Source organism: Meleagris gallopavo, chromosome 2 (assembly GCF_000146605.3).
Source record: "Meleagris gallopavo isolate NT-WF06-2002-E0010 breed Aviagen turkey brand Nicholas breeding stock chromosome 2, Turkey_5.1, whole genome shotgun sequence".
Classification (NCBI taxonomy): Eukaryota; Metazoa; Chordata; class Aves; order Galliformes; family Phasianidae; genus Meleagris; species Meleagris gallopavo.
In genome coordinates, this window is record NC_015012.2 from 68,996,041 (window position 1) to 69,017,679 (window position 21,639).

Consider the following 21,639-nt stretch of genomic DNA (forward strand, 5'->3'; position numbering starts at 1 on the left):
TTTTCTTTAGGGCAAGTGGTATATGCTAACCATTTCATAAATCTAACTGGGGAGAATTTAACCAATATCAGTTTATTTGAAACACACTGTGAAAATCTTGTATCTGATTTAATAAGCTTGTCCATCCAGAAGTACACCAAGGTAACTTATTTCCTTTACATAGAACATGGACAGTTATGTTTCCCAACAGAGGCATCTGAATTAGATATTGTACCAATGCATAGATGACTTCTTACTGCTAAGTTTTAAATGTTACGTATGGCTTAATATCTCCATGTTTTAAAGAGTGTTATTTGTTAAGAGCTCAAATTGTGTTATATTTATTCATGACCATCTGGCAGTTGAATGAGAGAGAAGTATTGAAATGCACTGTGTACGGAGCAGAAGTGAGTGCCACATTTCGTAAGTTCAGTCTTTCAGGTTCAATGCCAAACATGGCACAGTCTAAAAGGTTTAGAGCTACAGATGACAAAAAAAAAAAAAAAATCTTTTCAAACTCTTTCAACAGGAACAAAGAAAAATAGCTGTAATCCTGGCGGTAAGCTAGCTGGACACTTACAGAATGTCATACTACAGTTTGTTACAATGCTTCTGTTTCTCATCTTTCTTTTACAGCTCTTTTATGTTTGTGAAGGGAAAACTTGTCCTTTTTTCTTTCATTCTCCAGTTGCAGTGTTTTTCTTTCTTCTTTTGAGGACACGAAGGCTACAAAGTTTCAATAGCATTAGCCAGTAAGAGACTTGTGCAATCTTGTTTGACTGTGTCATTGTGAAGCCTGTTTTAGATCAGCACTTGTAAGCTATGAATGCAGGACTGAATTGTGTAATTTATGTTTTCATGGTACAAAAACACGAGAAATGGAGTCCTCCTTATTTTGTGATGCTGTTTATGGGATTGGAGAGAAAATGGCTATAATAGCATTTATAAATTGTTCTTTTGAACTGTCTCTCTGGAAAGTTCTCTTACCTTTGAAAATTAGTTTTGATTTATTACATTATCAGATAACTACAACCTCTTTTTCCATCAAAAACAAACAAACAAATAAATGAGTAAACTTGTAAAGGAAGATTTGAGTAGTATCTGTGGACTATTGTGCTTAATAGTAGCCTGTGAAATGTCAGATATTTAAAATGACAGATTGATCCAACTTCCACAGAGCCGCATAACAAACAGAGGAGATTGTTATACCTCAGTGTTTTCTTCAGCTCTCCCTAGGCTTGGGCTGCATATCTTGAACTAGATCTATTCAAGATTAATTTCTCAAGTGGAATTTGGACTTGAGCTGGATAACCCTTCTTCAGCTGTGCCTCCTCTAGTGTGCATTTGGTTCTATAATCCAGCAATGAATATAATATTCTTCAAAATTCTGACAGGGGAAACTTGGATATATATACAGACTGGGGAAAAACAGGCTGGAGAGCAGCCCAGTGGAAAGGGATCTGGGGGTTCTGGTTGCTGGCAAGTTAAATATGAGTCAGCAGTGTGCCTTGGCAGCCGGAGGGGCCATCAGGCCCAGCACTGCCATCTGGGTGAGGGAAGGGATTGTTCCGTGCTGCTCTGTGCTGTGCAACCTCACCTTGAGAACTGTGTTCAGGTTTGGGTGCCACAATTGGAAGAAGGACATAGAACTATTAGCATACAAAAGAGGGCTGTAAAGATGGTGAAGGTTCTGGAGGGCAAGATGTATGAGGGGCGACTGACGTCCCTTGATTTGTTCAGCCCAGAGCTGAGGGGAGGCCTCATGGCAGCCTGCAGTTCCTCACAGGGAGCAGAAGTGCTGAGGTCTACTCTTGTGAGGTGTCAGGACCCAAGGGAATGACATGGAGCAGCATCAGGGAAGGGCAGGTTGGAGGTTAGGGAAAAGCTCTTCACCAGACGGTGGATGGTGAGTTTGAAATAGGTTACCTGCAGCAGGGGTCATGGCCCCAAGCTGCTGGAGCTCAAGGAGCATCTGGGCTGCTTTCAGACATAACATTTGAATTTTGGGTAGTTCTCGATGGAGCCCAGAGTTGATCCTTGTGAATCCCTTTCAGCTCAGGGTATTCTGTGAAAACACAACTGAGACCCATAATAGATGACAGTGTCAGCTCACTGTCATACTAATAAGCTTTGAAACAAGTGAAGCTCATAACATTTGTTAGTATTCTTGAAAGGAAGGACATAAGCACTGATCTTTTATACTCATACTTTCAAATTTGTATCTTGAACTGCTACACCGTCAAGCCACTTGGCATCCTCAGCCCATTGTGCCCTGAGGTACATTAGGCAGAGAAATAATATCCCTGGAAGTCTATTCTATTCTCAGCAGTGCATTCTTGGTACCACACCTGTATTGTCCCAGGAATAAACCAGTTTGTGGTTATAGCTATTTCTACCAAGGTACTGAACTTGGAAGAGAAGGTACAGACTATCCCTGAACGAAACAATGTCTCATTTATATTTTGTCTATTCAATTTCTATATAGTGTCTTGGTTTGATAGTACTAGTCATACTCTGTCCTGGTCAGAAATAGCACATCTTGCAGAAGAGATCCTGCTAGCCTGTAGAGAAGCATAGTAGGTGAAAGTTTCTGCAGCAACTGCAGAATAAATGCTTGATAAGTTGGGTATCTAATATTTCCATAAAATTCCCAAGTGTTAGAGTGCATCCGCAATAATTTATTTTTGAAGGGATCTTTTTGCTGATGAGTCAACCAGAGCACTTTTGAGGCTGCTTCAGTTTTGGGAATTTAGCTGTTAAATAATTAATTTTTGATAGACTTTAGTGATCTAGCTGATGTTTATTCTCTAGATAATGTTTGCCTAAGATTAATTCAGATTATTGAGGGATTCCCATAATAGATGTTTAGCTAGAAGCATGGAGAGACATAGGAAAAACTCTAAGTAGCAACTGTGGAATGTGAGCAATGTAAGCATTTATAATATTTCAGTCTTGGCCTCATGTGGTTCTTAAATTGCCACCAGAATCCACTCTGACAATTTCATAGGTTAAAAAAAGATTCTCTAGAGAGAGAAAAACAAATTGTCACATTTATAAACAAATCTGAATTCTTATTTAGATTTAAAGTGTATTTAAAGCTATTTTGATGTACTTTGGAGGTGAATGATAAATAAAAATTCTGCATACTTACAGAATGTTATACAGGTTTGAAACAGAAGTTGGGACTGTTAATGATATGCTTAGTCTGAATGTGTGGGTTTTAGTCATTCATTCTCACTTCTGTAACATCTCTATCATAGTGCTGCTACTGTTACTGGCATTGTGTATTTTGATTTAACTTTTAATTTTCACTGTTAGCTTGCCAAACCTGAAATTAGTTTAAGTGCCAGTGTCATACAAGAACCGTTCTAAATGAATGGATCAAAAAGAGCAAGAGGATATAAAAATCCAATTTCACTATATCTGATTTAGGTATCTAGGAATTAGTTGGCTGGTCATCCTAGGCTCCCTTTATTTGTCAGGAAAGTATAGCAGCAGTTTCTTCCTCCTGTGGCAAGTAAGATGAATAAGTCTCTCTAGGTGCCGTTCCCCTCTTTAGAAGGATGTGGGCTTGTTATTCTACTTGGAGTACTGATTGTTAAGCAATAAACTGAGTATAAGCTGATTTATCTTACTCTTTTCTTACTATGTTTCTGGCATTTTGTTCCTGCTGAGGGAGTTATGCTATGTAAGCAAAGTTTTTCTCACTGCTTTGCTACCTCTGAGCACAGCTCAGTAGATTCGTAAGTCCTAAGACAGAGTAAGTAAAAGTAATGTCTGTACTATAATTATTTCAAATACAGTACTGTTAGGTCTTACAAATATCAAAGTGTAGAGTGAATTTTCATGCATTTAGCATCTTCTTTAGCTGTTCTGCCTATTTTGTTTCACAATTCAGGGAATATAAAACTTATAGATGAATCACAAGAAGAATGCTTTACATTTGAAATGCATCAGTCAGAGTGATTTTTGTTAAATATGGAATAGTAATCAAATAATGTACATGACTTGAAATATGCTGTTTTCTGCATATTAAAAGAATGCCTTGCAGTAAATCTACCAAAAAGCAGACTTTGCGAAATGTTGTGGCAGCATTAACATCTTCATGCCAACAAAAACATTTTCTACTGGCATTTTGCCTAGTCATTAAGGATTTTTCGGTTAAAAAACCAGCAATAATAGCTATTAAGTCATTTGAAATCTTTTTCTTATCTTTCATATAACATCAAGAAAATATAATCATTTTTCTCTTTTTCATACTGTCAGGTAATGATTTGGTATTTATTGCAACTTGTTTTTGATTAGGCCTCAGAAACCCTATTTTCATTAGAGTAAATAAAGTTTGAAAGTGGCTCAGAAGAAACGTAGAAATAATACAATCTATGAATTATGTAAAATTAGGAAACAATCTTTTATTGTGTGAAATATATATTTTGGCTGTTAGTGGATCAATATACTTTCTAGTCTGTAACTGTAGCCATGTTATTTAAGTGCAAAAAATAAACAAACCCAAATCAAACCCCACACCAAAACCAGAGAAAATATGCTACGTCAGAAATTACACTTCTCTGAAAAAACATACTATGTATTCTCTTTCAGGTGAGACCTTCTGAGGCTCTTACTAGTCACCATTATCCCTGCAACTGCATTAAGGAATTGTGGGTTCTACTTATTCAGCTGATGGACTTCAGAAATAAAGGATCTCAAACAGAGGTAATGGAAGAATGCTTTTACATATGCATGCATGTTACAAATGCAGTGCATTTGCCAAATGTTCCCAGACTGCTGTGAATGCACTAGTTCACGTATCTGATGATAAAACTAAGCTTCATTTTTCCTTGAGAACTGCATGCTCAGAGTGATACTTTAGGCCACGTTCTTTAATGTGCATCAAGTCTCTAGGTTTTACAGTATGCTGTTTCATTGCGTCTTAAGGTACTGTTAAGGAGTTCGTGTTGTGCTAAAGAAAACAAACAAACAAACTGGACATTGCATAGTAGGACGTAGTAGAAAAGAAAACATTTACCCACTTTTCAAAATTGTTATTTTGCAATTTGTGTTATATCATATAACAATTAATTGCTGGGTGCTAGAAGACGTAAATCAGTCAAATCAATGATACATCTAGCCTGTGTTTCTGTCTTTGGTACCTATACTACAACTATCTGTAAAAGAGCAACCTGGTTTTTGATGCTTGTAATTGTAATTTCACCCAGCTGATGTAAGTAAAGTTTAAGTGCAAAGAAGTCCCAGAAAGCTTCTGTACAATTAGGGAAGATAAACACAGGGTGAGAGAGGGCATAATATGCTATAGATGGGGATCTGAGCAAGAAGGTAATCAATTTATCAGTGCTGGAAGAGGCTGACTTATAACAAGTCATCTGAATCTGAGTTTACTGTCTTCAAGACTGATTCTCTCTCATCTTCTACTAGCTTTTTCTTTGTTAGATTAGTCTGTGGCTAAGATTTTTTCAAAAATCTGCTGTATAAAGTCTTCATTAAAGAACTTTAATTTCTCTCTTTTGAGAACAAAGTTGATGGATTCAGTCTGTACGTTGTCATTCCAGCTGCTTGTAACTTTGCCTGTGAGGTATCATATCACGTTCTTCCTTGTGACCAAATCTTTTTGTTTCACATTGATTTCTACTAGTAAGAGCATCCTAAGATAGAGAAAGAGCATGTATGATAGCTGCAGGCTTTCTCTGATAATATTTTCTGTAAATGATTGTCATATTGCTTGTTCTCTGTAAAAATGAAATGATTGTTAAAGCAATACTGTAGAGAATGCTAACACAGCCTTTAATAACACATTACCAATTTACTTTCACATTTTCTTCAGTGTTTCTGGAACTTGGTGAACAAAAATCTAAAGAGCATCTTTGAGAGACCAAGCAGTTCTGAAAGTAGGTCTGTTTTTGAAACAACTCAGTGTAAAGATCCATTGAGTTTTAGCTTGTGGATTGTTACTCATCTGGCATCGCTCTACCAGTTTGATCGTAATGGAAACCTAGAAGACAAGGTGGGTTTGCTCTTTCCTAAATACCTGAGTTGTAGTATTTTATTTAAGTCTGCAACTTTGCTTGCTTTTTTTGTTGATAGAAAACATTTTGTGTTATAATAAAGGAATTGTCTCATTTGTTTAAAAAAGAACTTATTAATGTTGATAGTGTTAAGTGTGATAGTGAAAAAAAAAAAAAGGTAGCTCTGCTCTGGAGAAATTCTAATCTAGTTAATTAACTTCGTATTGGTATGTTGAGGTGCAATATATGAGCATGTAGTGTAATCCATGTGAATGTCTGATACTAGCACTGTTTAATATTGCTGAATTCAAGTTTCTGGTAGAAAATTTCAAGACATTTGCCTTTAGGACATGGTCTTAGCTATTCCTACCATCAAGCATGCAATTATTGACGTTCTTTTCTGTGAATTTCATTGAGGGATTTGATGTTACCATACATTCTATGAGGGTGGCAGTGCTCTCTGGATGAGACCTGCACATGTCATTCTTACGTTTGTTAAGATGTACGTGGGGCTGTACTTGGTATTGATGAATGAAATTCCTGTACGACCTTCACTCTAGTTTTCTTGATCCTTCTTTCAGTATTATGCTCTGATATTCATTTTGCCTAGTTTTAACTCTGTAATCATTAATTTGGAAGGAAACAGGCACTTGCTGAGAGGCAATTCATCCATCTTGAGAGGTGTGAAAACTGCTAGTTTTCTTTAATTGACTATAAAGAAGCTGAATAGAAGCTAGAGAGGTAGCTGAGTACCCAGCAATGCAGTTGTTTTGTTCGTTTTACATGCCAGCAGAATTTCGCCAGTTTCCTAAGCATCAACTCTGTATTTCCTACAGAGTGTATTTTATTATTTGTAATTTAATTATGTCTGTTAAAGGGATGTGACATATGCGGTTTCTCTGTTAAAGTATTTTCCAAGATACCAAAAATGATTCTCATTTTGACATAGGATGAAAGATTAAAACCTTGAAAGCAGGTTTATAAACTGCAGAACTACAAAAAGGGGAGAGACAGATAAAAATAAACAGATCAACTGACATAACTTTTTGATAAAAATAACTGTTTGATCTTTTAATTTTATAAAAGCATTTGTATATAAACGTTATAGGAATGAAAAATGTTAAAATGTTAAATTTAAATGTAGAATTGTAGACCACATCTGGCTGTCACAGAAGGTTGTCTCAACCTTTCCTTGCTTTCGCTCTGTTATTATGGTAGTGGGGCAGAGGGAGCCCTAGTCTGGTGTGTTTCAGAGGAATGCTGAGAAGATAGAATTACAATGCTCTGTGCTTACTAGAGGGACTTAAATGGAGAGGAAAGGTTATTTCCAGGTTGAATGCAGAAACTACTGTGTCATTTATCCTGGGTTTCTTATGTTTGTGGGTTTTTTTGCTCCAATCAGAATGCAGCAATACTGTTTACTTTGATCTTTGTTTTTTTCCTCTGTCTCTTTTAGTGGTACGTACCACGTATTTAGCCTTGTGAGAGATGATTTTTTGCCCAAGGCACTATGTTATTTAAATAAGCCAAGCAGACATAGAATGGGAAAAAGGATTCCTGTTGTTCTTATTTTAAAGTAGGAATCTGAGATGCAGCAACAGAAAGTGATTTGCCCAAGATTAAACAGTACCTTTTTTTTCCTCAGAGCCCACCTAGGAGAAGAGAATTTCCAAGTCCAAATTTGTAAATCACAAGACCGCACTGTACACGCTTTTCTTGATGTTTCCCATGCTCTTTATGTTCAAAATGTTGGCTGTACTTTACATTTCTCTGGAAGTGGTTGTGAGTTTGTCCAGGGATCCCTATTCTCCTAAGTGCTATTGATGATTACAAAAAAAAAAAAAATCAGAACAGTACACACCACAAGAATGTAACCTGTCATAATTAGTTGTGTAAATAGTAGACTGCAATCATTTCCTGTTGGGTTTTTTTGTTTGTTTCTGAAATATATCTTCAAACATTCATTGGAGATAAGATCAAAGGGTCCTTGATGCAATTTTTTTTTAAACAAGTGGAATTACGTCAGAACTTAATGTTGTCCTGTTTTGTTGGTTAAACATCTGACGTGATAGCTTCGTGGCACATGCTTTCTTTTAATTAACTGTGATCAGAGGTGGGAGGGCGATGTATCATAATGATGGTTATTCATGTGCTTCCTAGCAAGAATTGCCTCTAAGCCTATGTCATCTGTAGAAGATTTTCAATTTTTTAATGTGGACTGCATGGCCTTGAGGTTATTATGAAAGCTTTTAAAATTCTAAGTAGGTTTCAGACTTGCTTCTTTTTATTTTTCCCCTTTAGCTCATATAACGTAATTTCAAATATGCAGTGATTCATATATATCGAATATATAATTCATACACATGAAGTCATTTAAAACTAGAAAACTTTGGCCAGGCTTTCTAGATGCTGTTTTCTGAGGAAAGTACAGTGTATACCTTTTTCATGAACCCCACATTGAGGTCCCAATTCACTATTCTGAGAAGCAGGATTTAAAATCCGGGTGGGAACAGGTGAGAAAAATTGCTGCTTGTGAACATTGCAGGGGTCAGTTTCAATATACAGTGGACTGAGAAAATATAGGCAGAATTACTTGAGGCTAAGAATTCTTGCCTTTAAATGATTTGAAATGACTATGTGGCAAGATATGCAAACATGGGCTTCCAACTGAGAAGCCTGGTATGGATTTCCAGGTAGTGAGGTGTTAGTGTCTGTAGAAGTTTCTCTCTGAGAAGCCAGGGGGCCCCTATTTAAGTTTTTGCTTTTTGGAGCAGTTTTACATACTTCAGGGTCTGCAGGTCCTGCTGATTTTGAGTTATTTGAGAGTAGAGGGAGGGATATAGTAAGCCAGCAGATCTGGAGTAAAAGATGCAGCTTCTACATATTCTCTGACAAAAGTGGATTTCAAACAGTTGCGATGCCATATTGCCAGTGTAGCAGAGAATACTGTTAGGATGTAAATTTACTGAGATTTGAATGAAACATCTGTTAAAAGATAGAGACAACTGAAGCTAAAAGAAGAGTGCAGCAGGTTGCTGTGCTGCTCTTTCCCGAGTCTGAGTTGAACCTGAGTGCGATTTTTATAATCAGTTCCAGTTGGTGACAGGAGTTTGCCATAGATTACTCCAGAATTCTGTATGGTGACCTGTATACTGCAACTGAGCTGGAACTTTGCCTATGGACACCTTTTGTATAAATCACGTGTCCTTGGGCAATGGAAGTGCTAAAAGCGTGCTCTGAGCAGGTTGCTCCGGATAACCAGTGGCCTTGTAGCCATTTGGCATGATTCCTTTAGTATCTATCTCTGAAAATCTGGCCTTTGAGCAGTCAATTAACTTCACTTTGAGTTTGCAGCAGACACTGTAGATAATCGCATAGTATCAGTTCTTAAAATATAGGAGTCAAAATACAAAGCAGAGATTCAGTGATCTCTCCTTCTGACAGGGTTTTTAACTGGCATAAAGACTTTGGCATCAGTAATAGCTTAAGAAGTCCTTTTTACAACCTATATATGACACACCATTTGCTGTTCTAGTGCAATTATTTGTGCCCCTGTTCCATCATCTCAGTCAGGCCCTCTTCCTGTTTTTATCCTCTCTTTTCTCTTAGCATCAGTTCACACCAGGTCTCAGAAGCAGAAGAATCAGAAAAACTTACCAGTGGAATGTTGTGAATGTGAGGGCAGGATGAGAAGAAAGCAGTGGCAGCTCCTTAATTGATACTGCTGAAGTTTCTGAATTATTAAGTCAGAGCTGTAGTGTAACTTCATGCAGGTCTGTCCCTTTATTCATATTTGTCCTGTAAATAGTCTCTATAACGTCAGCAGCTTTTCAGAATACTCCGTTTTCTTTTTCCACAGTGCAGAAGTGTAAATCCACAAAGTAGTCAAATTATGTTACATAAGTGCTTATATACTATACCTCTCTTTCTTAAAGTTGGCCTTAAATTCCCTCAGTACAGTTACAAATTCTGTGTGGAATTGTCACCAAGTCATGATGCTGACTAGAGTAATCAGTAAAAGAGGAGGGCAGGGGACAGTAGCATTTCTGCTGGAAAGTAGTTATTTCCATTACAGAGCATATGATGCTCTTTATCTTAAGCTCTAAAGGACAGGTATCTGCAAAATAATTCGTAAGGTTTAACAGTTGCCATAGTGGAGATTGTAAAGCAGGACAAATGATGAAAGTACTACATTCTTGCATCTAGATAATCAACACAGGCTATTAATATAACTGAGTATAAGAGGTGATTTTTGGTACTCCTGAGTGATATAGATGTAGCTGAGAATTGTAAACGTGATGCCTTGTTTTTTTTTTTCTTGGTAAATAATCTTACTTAGAAAACCATCTACACTTTTCTACTTTCCCTAAATTCCTTTTTTTCTTTTTTCTTTTTTTTAAATATACTTTTCCATGCAAATCTTCTACTTTATTAGCATGGTCTAGTTGATTCAAATGAATAGTCATCTCTCTTCCCAAGATGGAAAATATAGATTATGGGCCATATTTGACCTACCCTGTATTTTTTTTCTATCTAGATCCTTACTATTTGGCTGCCTCCATATTCAATTGGACTTTGATTTTAGAATAGGAAAAATGGGTTAGAAGTAGTTTTTCCTTGGAAAAACAAGAAAATTAAGATTGTGCCTTTTTCCTTTATCTGCTTCTTTTTAGGGATTGCTAAATGCACATCTTTCATGTTTATTACTTGTATTAATTGAAAATGACATTTTGCTTCTTTACTAGAAGTGAAGGTTAGAACTGCAGATGGGTCACATAAATCTGTTAAAATAGCAATTATTTGGGGTTTCTGTTTCTTATGGGTTATTTTGGTGGTGGTGGTTGTTGTTGTTGTTTTTTAGGCCTAATTTTAGGTCCGGTAACAATTATATTCGTAAAATGGAATACTTGGTTTTTAGTGGTGACTACAGTATGCTGTCATGAAACAAAATATTTCTGTAAATCTCTTGCGTTCTTATTTTTGTTATTACATAGTGGTTCCTGTAAGATATACCAATGTTAGTTCATGCTGATAATCATTATTTTTCAGAAACAGAAGGAATCCAATTGGAAGTTTGTGGAAGAACTCCTTAAAAATTCCATTGGTGCTCAAGTAAGTGTGTAAAGGAAGAAAAAAAAATGAATAAGGGAAGTGTCAGAGTTGCTTTCTGGAAAAGACAGTGCATGAAACAAAGACCAAATAACAAGTGTATTTTTTGAGTTCTAGTGTATTTATCACAGGTAAATGAAAATCCTCAATGTAGCTTAACTATAACAGTATACAGTGCCCTCCTTTTTAGCAGTTAGACTTGCTTTTAAGTGGTTGTGCTTGATGCTAAATTGTCAGATAAAGGAAAAAGATAATTATCCTGGAAGGGTAGGTATATGGCTACTCAGACAAGATGTATTCAGAATAAGAACTGGATGCTTAGAAAATGTAAACCAGATATTGAATGTAAGGATATCAAGTTGAAGAGACATGATGAGGGAGATAGTCAGCTGCATTGAAAATTCAGCTATATCCTCATCACAGCAGGAAGGTGACTTGCCTTGCTGAGCAATTTGTCTTACAGGCTTGAATCAAACTCTTACTGATAAGGTTCTAGTTTCTGAGCACTCATTTCATACCTTATCATTTTTCTTTCTGCAGAACTGTTAATGCAGTGCTTCATGGCCCAGAGGTCAGAATTGACCTCCTTTTAAAATGCTTTTAAATATGCTATTCATCACGTTTTTAAGTGCATAACGTTGCAGCTCTCTAAATTTGTTATCAAGTTGCATGGTACAAATTGCAAATGTTGTAACAGCAGCAACTATAAAAAAAAATATTTCTTTAAATTGTGTGTGCTTAAAATGAGAATCACCATATTTATTTTTGTATTTGATCTCAAATGAAAAAAAAAATCCTGCGAAGTTCTGCTTCTGAAAGCAGAAGAGGAATCAGTATTTTTTTATTACTGTTACTGCCCTGTTCATGCAGTAGAGGCAGCTGTAGCAGAAACTAGAGCAAAAATACTTCTTACAAATACAGTTTTTACAAAAAGATACTTTGTAGTTGTTAGAGTGGCTGAAACAATAGGCTTACTATTAAAAAGTTGAAAAGTCATATTCCATGTTAACTTTGTGTAGTTCTTTCAGCTTAAACTGGCTTTTGAATGATTTCACAGTATATACTTGAATATACGTGATGCACATATACATTAAAACTGTACCTAATTACCTCACTTACTGAGTGCTTATCATTCTTTGCAAGAAACTGAATAAATTATGAGATATGAGACATAAGAACTGAGTACTTTATTAGCCATTTTCTTGTGTTGCATCTTCTGTATATCAGCAATGTGAGAACAAAAAGATGACACTTGTAGTTATATATATTTTTAAAAAAGTTCTCATTTTCTAGTGAAATCTTACTAGTATAAAGTTATCTTGATTTTGAATATACCCGAAATGTTCAGTTATTAATGCTTTTGTTAAATAGGTATTTAGTTGTAGACAGTTTAGTAAGTCAGCTAGGTAGCTGAGTTCAGAAAATTTCAATGAGTTAATAATGACGTAGTAATAAAAGACAAATGTCAATTTTAAGTCTCAAAGGCAATTACAGTTGGACTTCAAAACAAGACATTTGCCAAAGCTATGTTTGTAACCAGCAGTCTTAGGAGCCACCTCTCTACGCATCTTAGGAGTCACCATCTCTACGCATGTTTGTGCAAGTGAATATTATGTACATGAAAAAATGCACTGTTCTTCCTGTTCTTGCATATCAGTTTTCTTGACAATGTCTAGGAGGGAAGTTTTCTTTCACCTGTAGGTATGTCCAGCTCCTTTGCTGGTCTCCCAGCTTCATGTTGCTGCTCTTACCTTTTTTATCTTATTGTATTTTCTGAGTATCTCCTAAACAAGTTTTCCTGAGTCCAGAAAAAAGTAGGAATGAAAAACACGATGGAGTACTGAGAAGTCACTAATACAGTAGAACATGGATGAGCAGGGAAAGAAAGAAGAAGGGTGCAGAATGCTATTTGTAATGAACCAATGGGATAGTACTGAAGATATTGCTCTCTAAGGCTTGGCCTTCCTTTTAGGCTGAATCTTACCTAAGCCTCCTTTTAAACATGCAGTCTTTTATCTAGAATAGAGTTGCAGCAAATAAGTTGGAAGAAATATAGTGAATCTCTCATTTGCAAGACAGGGTAGGAATTAGTACTTAGTACCTTCATTTCTGTTTTAATGTTAATGACAGAGGTAAAGCTGGTCTACAAAATGAAAATTGCTGTGATAGTAATATTAACAAATATTAAACATTTGTATTCTGAACAACTAAATATATGGGATGTCAGTATAAGATGAAGTTGTCTTTAGAAACTTTTATTGTAAGTGAGAATCAAAAAGGTTTTTGTTGGTAGAAATGATAGCAGTCTGTCTTATTAGCCTTCTCTCATTTGGAGTAATAAATATTTCAGGATTGTTTGATTTCTGCTTCAATTTTATTATGCCTTCACTATTTCAGTATTTAATTCTACTCTAGAAGAAATACAGAATTACTTCTTGTAGTTCTAGGAAACCAATTTTGTTTCTTCAGTAGGAGATCATCATGGAAAACTGTTGCTTTCAGATAATACTATCATTTTTATAGTATCTGATGTTCCTCTCTTCTGCAATAAATTAAAAGCTGACTACCTCAAGAGTTCTAATAGCATTTCCAGCAGTGCAGGAGATCATTTTAAGCAAAAGTGCAATGAGAGAATCCATTATTTCCAGGGGAGTTTGAAGTCTGGAAAATTCTTTCATATTAAATTTGAAATAAAACATTCAGTTCTCTCTTGGTTTTGGTAACTGTGTCCAACAATAGTTTTAGAACATAAGTAATGGTTGGAATAGAAGCTGCTCAAAATACCATGTTTATTGTTGAATTAGTTTGATTGAAACAGTCATTGTTGAATTGGATCCTAAACGTAATCCTAAACATAAATTGCAGCTTTAGGATTCAAGCATTTTCTTTCCAAAGGACGTGTATGTGTGAGGTTTGTTTGTTTTTTCTTGTCTTTTGTAATTGAATAGATGTCTCTAGAGAAATTGATATGTTCATTTGCAGTTTGTTTTATGTCTAGACTCTTTTATTTATAAAATAATAGCAATTGTTGAAAATGGCTGCAGTTCTGTCATAAGGTTTTGGAATGAAATTATTTTTTGAGGGGAGAGACTGCCTATTTTATAGGTACTTCTGTTGTATTTAACAGTATTTAAAGATCACTTTTCTAGACATTTTTTACTGTATGTGTTGTTATATGTAATGTTTTCAATGTGCAATTTCCTGACAACTTTTCAATTTTCAACTTACTTTAGAAATATTCTACTTAATTGCTCATGAGAAGACAGACATGATTAGAAGTTAAACTGGGGAGTAAGGGGACGTAATGAAATTGTAAATCATTAGAAGGAGCATTGAGTGAGAGCAGAAGTCCCTCTTTTCCAGTAACAGTTACTTAATGAAAAACCATTAAAAACAACAAACAACTTCTCAACCTAATGTTGTATTTCCCATTACCTGGCATAACTGAGTGGGGTTCTTATTTGTTACATTTTTCTAATTTTTATTATTTTAGTTAAGCTTTTTCTGAATTAGATCAACTTGGGATACATGTAATCCAGGACTCTGTAATTGGAACTGTAAGATATAACTTTCAGATATTTATCTGAGACATGAAAGAGGTTCGGTGCCCTTCTTGACACTATGATTTTAAGTTGTAAGGCTCATACAGAATCATAGAATTGTTTATGTTGGAAACGACTGTTAAGATCATCAAATTTGAACATCCTGTATCTTTTTATTTTTCTTCCTCCTTTTATCACTTTTTTATTCATTTTGTGCATTTAGGATTTTGAAAGTTAGAAGTGGGTTGGGGCTTCTCTCTTCACATAAGAAGTGGAAGCAATAAGCCTTTCCAAGGTGTTATCATCCGAAAGTAGATGTCTAAAATGGGTTAGATTGAACACGTGATTTCAGCTTGCGAACAGAATTCCTTACATCCTACTTCTCTTCATCAAAAGCTGCATGAGATAACTTCCACTGTCAGTAGCTCATAATTGCAACCTGAGTGCTTCACTGTGATTAAATTGTTTGGAACTGATAAAGATTCAAAACATTTTTGCAAAGGAACTCATTGGTAGTAGTTCAGAGGCTGATTTGCTGTTCATTTAGAGTTGTCTAGGATATTATCAATATAGCATGGTTGCGAAAATTTTGAGACATGATGCAGAAATAAATGATCCTCCTCAAAAGAAACATGAGGTCTCAAGACAGCTGTTCCTTCCCTCTGTATCAATGGTGAATGAACTTTCCTTTGGATATACATGACAAGCGAATTTAAAAGTTAGCTGACTTATGCATTCATGCACTATTTATGTTGTGTGTGGGCCTCTACCATGCAATTATGTTTCAAGTTAGGCTCACAGTATTGAGATTGCCATTATCTTAGTGTGTCTACAAGTCTGTAGACAGCTAAAAGGATGTATAATGAACTACTGAGTAGGTTGCAGGGTGCTTTGCGGGGCACCCTGCCCGTGTGTGTTTGTCAGCTAATCTCGAGTTCATTGCTTGTCTTAGCAGGTACTATTTGCTCAACATTATATGACCAGAAATAATGTTTTTATTAAAAAATCATTCTCAATAGTCTGATAGTGTTGTATTTGTAGGTAGGCAAGGTGACACTCCCCTCCTAAAATAAAAAATTTTATTCTCTTTGCCAGACTGGTGTGTTAGAGGAACAGTTACGAATGCATCTTCAGTGCTGTTTGACTTTGTGCCATTTCTGGGACTGGAACTTATCTGTCGTCACCCTACTCTGGGATTATTACAGCAAGAACCTGGTGAGTAGATGAGTGTATTGAAATATAGAATTGCATTTGGATATTCAATTTTTAGCAATTAATTCAGATTCTCATTTAGCCAAACTACTATACTTTTGTAAAATTGACTAGACAATGACAGTAATTCTAAATTTGCTGTATTTATTTAAGAAATTGTGTTTAGATGTATATTATGATTTGTTATGTTATGCCACAACAGAATAAATTAGAATGTATTTGTATTCTTAATCAGGACTACTTATTTGGATTTTCTATGAAGACGCTTTGCACCTTTACAGTGTGTTTTTATTTTTGGAGTTGCATAGGAGCTTACCCTTTAGAATGATAGTTTTGTTAAATTTGAAAAAACCACAAAGATCATCTAGTCCAACCATCAACCCATCAATATCATGCCACTAAATTGTGTCCCTCAGTGCCACATCTGCTATTTTCTTGAACATCTCAAGGAACGATGACTCCATCAGCTCCCTGATCAACCTGTTCCAATACCTCACTGCTCTTTATGAGAAGAAATTTTTCCTAATATCCAACCTGAACCTTCCCTGGTGCAACTTAAAGCCATTACCTCTTTATTGTGAAAGATTGTATCTTGCTGTCTCACAAATATTAACATTTATTATTACTTATCTTCTTAATTGTTTTATTTATTTTTTTAGAACAGTTGCTTTACTGTTCCTTGGCTTGGTCTGAAGGGTCTGGCAAGCATTAGTAAAACTTCTTTGTCAATGCTTGAGTTGGTGAAAAGTTGCTGTTGTGAACAGCAGATTCCCGCCTTGTACAAGTCCAGCAATAGTTACCTCATTTTTCTCAGCATTTTGGCACGGATGATGAAAGAAGAGGCAGAGAACAGTGGTGTGCATCCTTGGAAACAAATCAAAGGACGGTATGGCTGCTATTTAGCTTGTCTCGCTCAGTAAGAGATCTAGTCAGTCTGACTGCATGGCCCTTTGAGCCACATACTAAGACAGAATGGGGTACTGTGCTTGTGAGAAAGTAAAGAGGATGAAGAATGCAGAGTGATTCACAAGCTGAAGAAGGCAGTTGTCCCCTTAAGTTTCACTTGTCACCTAAGGCTGTAACAGGTGTTGTCTAGCTGGGTCCAAGAGTCACCTTGACATTTGCAGCCTGTGATGATTTACATTGTCCCACCAGCCAGGAATTGGTATGCTGGCAAATGATGCAGAGGTACAACTCTGTTGCCAGTAGGATAATATAATTAAAGCACACAAATTTTGTTTTGAGCTTCATGTAAGCCATGTTGTCCAAGAACATGCAACCTGGCCCTTGCTATCCCTGCAATTCTATTTACATTTACTTTTTTATGTTGCCAACATTTCTCACAGTGTTTTTTGCTGAGAGCTTTGCTTTTTAATTTATTTTTGAAACGTGCTAATTAAGATATATATTGTCATGATATTAAAAAAATGAAATATATATGCTTTAAATTCAAATTTTGATTTTATGTATTCTTATTAAATCCTTAACACTTTTAGTAATTATATTCTACTAAAGATGCTGATGCTTAGGATTATTTTCATTAGGTGTAACAGATGCAGAATTAGTTTTGTTTTTATTGGTTTTGATTTTTAAGATTTTGTTAAGTACTAATCTCATACTTTTGTATGTAAACTAAAAAAATGGATAAAATGCACATATTGCAGGCCTACAAGGCTATGTGGTGTGTTTCTTCCAAAAAAGAAAGGTGGTCTTTCCTGTGAGAAGGGGAAAATGTGTGCTGTCTATATAAACTTCATGGGTTGTTACAGTCAGTAAAGTTTAGGTTTAAAAATTGCTACAACTACACATTGAAAGAGATGTATTATTAGATGTGGAATCAGTGTCTTGCTTTAGTTAGTAATTTAAATTAGCCTGCTTCATTTTTACTGAAAACAAATTATCCTTACGTTTTTGTTGTTATAGCTTGTTACTTTGTCTAATTTAGGAGGGGGAATAATAATACAACACGCTTTGTCACTCTGCTCAACCAGTATTCATCACATCTGACTTGTATAAATCAATTACACAAGTAGCAAAATTTAACAGCCTACAGCTATGATTTTTGGGATGAACTCTATTTTCAGCAGCTAACCAAGCATTAATTGATGCATGAAGAACATAAACGCCTGTCAGTAGTAATTTACTACCAAACAACATTAATTGGATTTGCTATAATTTTTGGTGGCTAGATTTGATAACCTCAGCACCATTTCCAACAATTTTTCCAGGTGACAGGATAGAAAAACAGCCTTTAAGGATGTTTAGCTCACTTTATGCATGTGGAATTCACTTTAAAGGTGAAGTATATACCAAAGTTTTTAATTTCACAAATAAGAAGTTAAGCAACCCATTTTCATCTTATTCCTGTGTCGTAAGACTGGTGACATTTACTTAAAAGTCTAGGCCTGGGCTACAGTCACATGAAAGACTTTCTGCTTTCTGTGTGAAAGCTTTCTGCTTTTTACTTTTCTGCTTTGTAACTTTCAAGTTGCAAAGTAGCAGTGCTTCTCACCATCATTCATCTATGCGTAACTTGAGCACTATCGTATAAGCAGTACAGCTTAAAATTTCTTAAAATCTGCCTGCTAGAATTTTATGGGTTTTTGGCCTCCTTTTCTTATAAATAAAAAACAGAAGTTTTGTTACTTAGATACATTGACTGTATTACATATTTTATATGCAGCCCAAGATAATTCCTCTTCAGTCCATGCAGCTCAGGCAAGCCAAATTGTTGGACGCCCATTTGCTAGATTGGGGTCTCTCTCCCAAATACCTGTTTGCCTGTTTTTTCCAAGCTTGCAGTTCTCACTCCATACAATAGGTGTACAGTAAAGGACAATACAGGCTTTTGTGAGGTACTCTGGGGGAAAGAAGCTTTCCATCAAAAGTCTTCCATTTCATTTTACTGCAATGGTGGTTACAAAGGTGAAATTCAGTAGTATAATGTAAGAAGAGAAATGTGTATCCAAGTAAATCGGTGCTCTGTCCTAAGGATGGAGGGTCCCTACCTGTTAAGTTTCATGTGCGTGTATGTATGATTTGTTTTGGTTTTTAGTGTTCTAGATACCACCTGAAAGTAGATAGAAAATTAAATATTTCAAGAAAATTTCTTTTTCTTGTTTTGCTGGATTATTTTTTGTTTTGTTTTGTTTTGAATTTGTTGGCTTTTTTTTTTAGAATTTATTCCAAGTTCCATCGGAAAAGAATGCAGGAACTAACAGAAGTGGGGCTGCAGAACTTCTTTAACCTGTTCCTCTTGCTAGCAATTGTTGCAGAAACAGAAGATATAGTGAGTCGAGTTCTGGATCTTTTGGATTTCCTGACTCCATCCTTGGTTAGCCCGTCTCAGAGAGCTCTCATTTGGAGAGGCCATTTTGCTTTCCTTCTGATTTATGTTGAGAAGAATATGGACATTAGTGTCCTAGCTGAGAAACTCTCAAATGCTTTTCGTGTCAAGGCAAAGGAGTTTTTAGTAACCAAAAATGACTACACACAGAAACAAAATCTCTGGACTCTACTTTCAACATACATTGATGGTGTCCAAGAAGTGTTTGAGACCAGCTGCTACTTGAGCCTTTCTGAGGAAAAGTTGCTAAATGATGGGTTTACTATGCTGCTGCCTGCTTGTCGAGGAGCTGAACTGAGTATGGTCTTGAATTTTCTTCAGGTTGTTATAGCCAGACTTCGGTAAGTAATTTTGTTAGATTGTGGATATAGACTGGCACGTTGTTTTATGTTCAGAGTTAAACTGTAATTCATATTAATTTCCCACTGAAATAGAGAAAAAGGAAATAGACAGCTTCGAAGGATTGTGAATGATATGGTAAATTTTTATATCCACTGATACATTACTGCATTCAGAATCTTAAAAATGTTTTCTTACTATTTCAGGTTCTTAATTCATTACAAAATATTAGGGACAGAAAACCTTTGTTATTGTTAATCTGAAAGTTATTCAGATGGCACAGTTTCAGAGAATACTCTCTTTCTTTTGGCGCAGAAAACTTTAAAACTACTATCTGTACTACATTACTTACATTTTCTTGTGATTGCTCTTTTTTAAAATTTATTTATTTTCTTGGTGAATATTCTGTTTTACAGACTTCATTCTAGTTTCTGTTTTTCGCCTTGTTTGTCAAGGTTGCAAACAAATAAAACAATTATGGAGACTTAAATACTTATCTGGAAATACTTGTCTAGAAAAGAAGGAAATCGTATGTGACCTTGAAAGCTGCAGTTTTTCTTTGATGTGTTAGTTCAGCTTTTAGCATCCAGCATACCCTTCAATATTTTTGTCTACAGATGCCTTTTAGAGGTAGTCTTCCATTTTGAAGCCCAAAGATATTTTTAAGATAGTAAGAGTCAGTTATTGATTTGCCATTACTTCGAATGTGTGAGACTGAAATACATGGAAAGAACTGTAGAAGAGTGCACAACAGGAATAGAGAAGCCCGTATGCAAGGTCTCTCTTTAACTAGCTTCCTTTTTATTGTCTAGTAGCTTTGACTGCAGCTGTCAATAGCTTATACATCCAAAGATGACAGTTTTTCAGGCAGGCTTTTCAAAAAGGATGAAGCGTGAAACTAAGTTTACTTGATTTATTATTTAGTATTTCGGTTCAACTGAATGTATTTGCTGGAATAAATTGGAGACTTCAAAAATGCTTTGACATTTTCTCCATTTGCTAATACAGAGCTTTTGTTGTTTCTTTAAGATGAAGTAGGGAGACTTGTGAAAACATTGCCTATTTCATAACTTGACATTTGTCTGAAAGCTTCCAAAATTTGAGGGCTATGTAGTCCTCTTGTAACATAAACAGAAGGACATAGACATCTTTCGCAGACTTCTGAGGACTAGGTACTGTATTCATACCTTTTCTTACTAAAAGCAAGTTGCTGTAATATTTGAGCGACTGAGTCGCTCAAATACCAGTTGGCATGTGAGCTATCATTAGAGCCTTGTTTTTAACTGGTCTTCGTTTCAATGTGTACATTTGGTTACCTGCCTATTTATCACACCAATTACAAGGTTTAATTCCATGAGGCTTATAAACACATTGTGATCGTGATGGTACAGGAAACAGTAAAGTGTTGCCAGCTGCCTCTTCTATTTCTGAGAGTCTCGCTGAGCGGTTTGTCCTCTGTTGCCACATGAGTAAAACACAAATAAAAATATTTTCTTTGTTCAGAAGAGTTGGATGACTGTGCTAACCAGAGGTGAAAGTGGTGTTGGCTTAACCAGACTGATAAGAGCTGATCTGTTTGGAAATGTGTGAAAGGATGAAATGGTTCAATGCAGTTCTCTCAGCTGATTTTAAAATTCAGGCAGATAAAACATAGTTGGCCTTTCATAAATGTAATTTTTCTGTACACTGCACTCTAATAATTCTATAACTGTACAACAGGTAGGAAGGAAGGGAGATCACTGATTAAAGAGAGAAGAAGCTCCCTCTAGGCTGTTAGGAAATAATATCTTCATGTGCCACTTTCTGCTAACCCCAGATGATGGCTCACAGGAGCATTCTTCATTGCTGATTACAGAGCATTATGAAAATACTTAGTTGTGTTAACTAAATGCCTCAATATTTAAAGCTAAAAATGTCAAATAGTTTTAGCGCTCCCCTTTAACATATCTTACTGTGTCTTCCAGGTTTCCCATTCATTTTATTTGAGGCTATGGTAAAAATAGCAATCTCTGATTTGCAGAGTGAGGTGTAGCCAAAAGCTCTTCTTTAATTATAGGTATTCATGCTGCTATGGTTAAGGGTCTGTCGGCAT

The 21,639-nt window shown here is 35.7% G+C and overlaps 1 protein-coding gene across 1 annotated transcript; it reads left to right on the forward strand.

Moving 5' to 3' along the window:
* Positions 1-6: 6 nt before the first annotated feature.
* Positions 7-20,570, forward strand: LOC100538825 (protein MMS22-like; the record flags this gene model as incomplete). The annotated part of the gene is made up of 7 exons (XM_031552523.1): positions 7-141; positions 4,579-4,692; positions 5,819-5,998; positions 11,049-11,111; positions 15,746-15,865; positions 16,522-16,748; positions 19,040-20,570. Coding segments are annotated over 7 exons (1,353 nt in total), but the record flags the coding sequence as incomplete, so codon positions are not given.
* Positions 20,571-21,639: the final 1,069 nt, after the last annotated feature.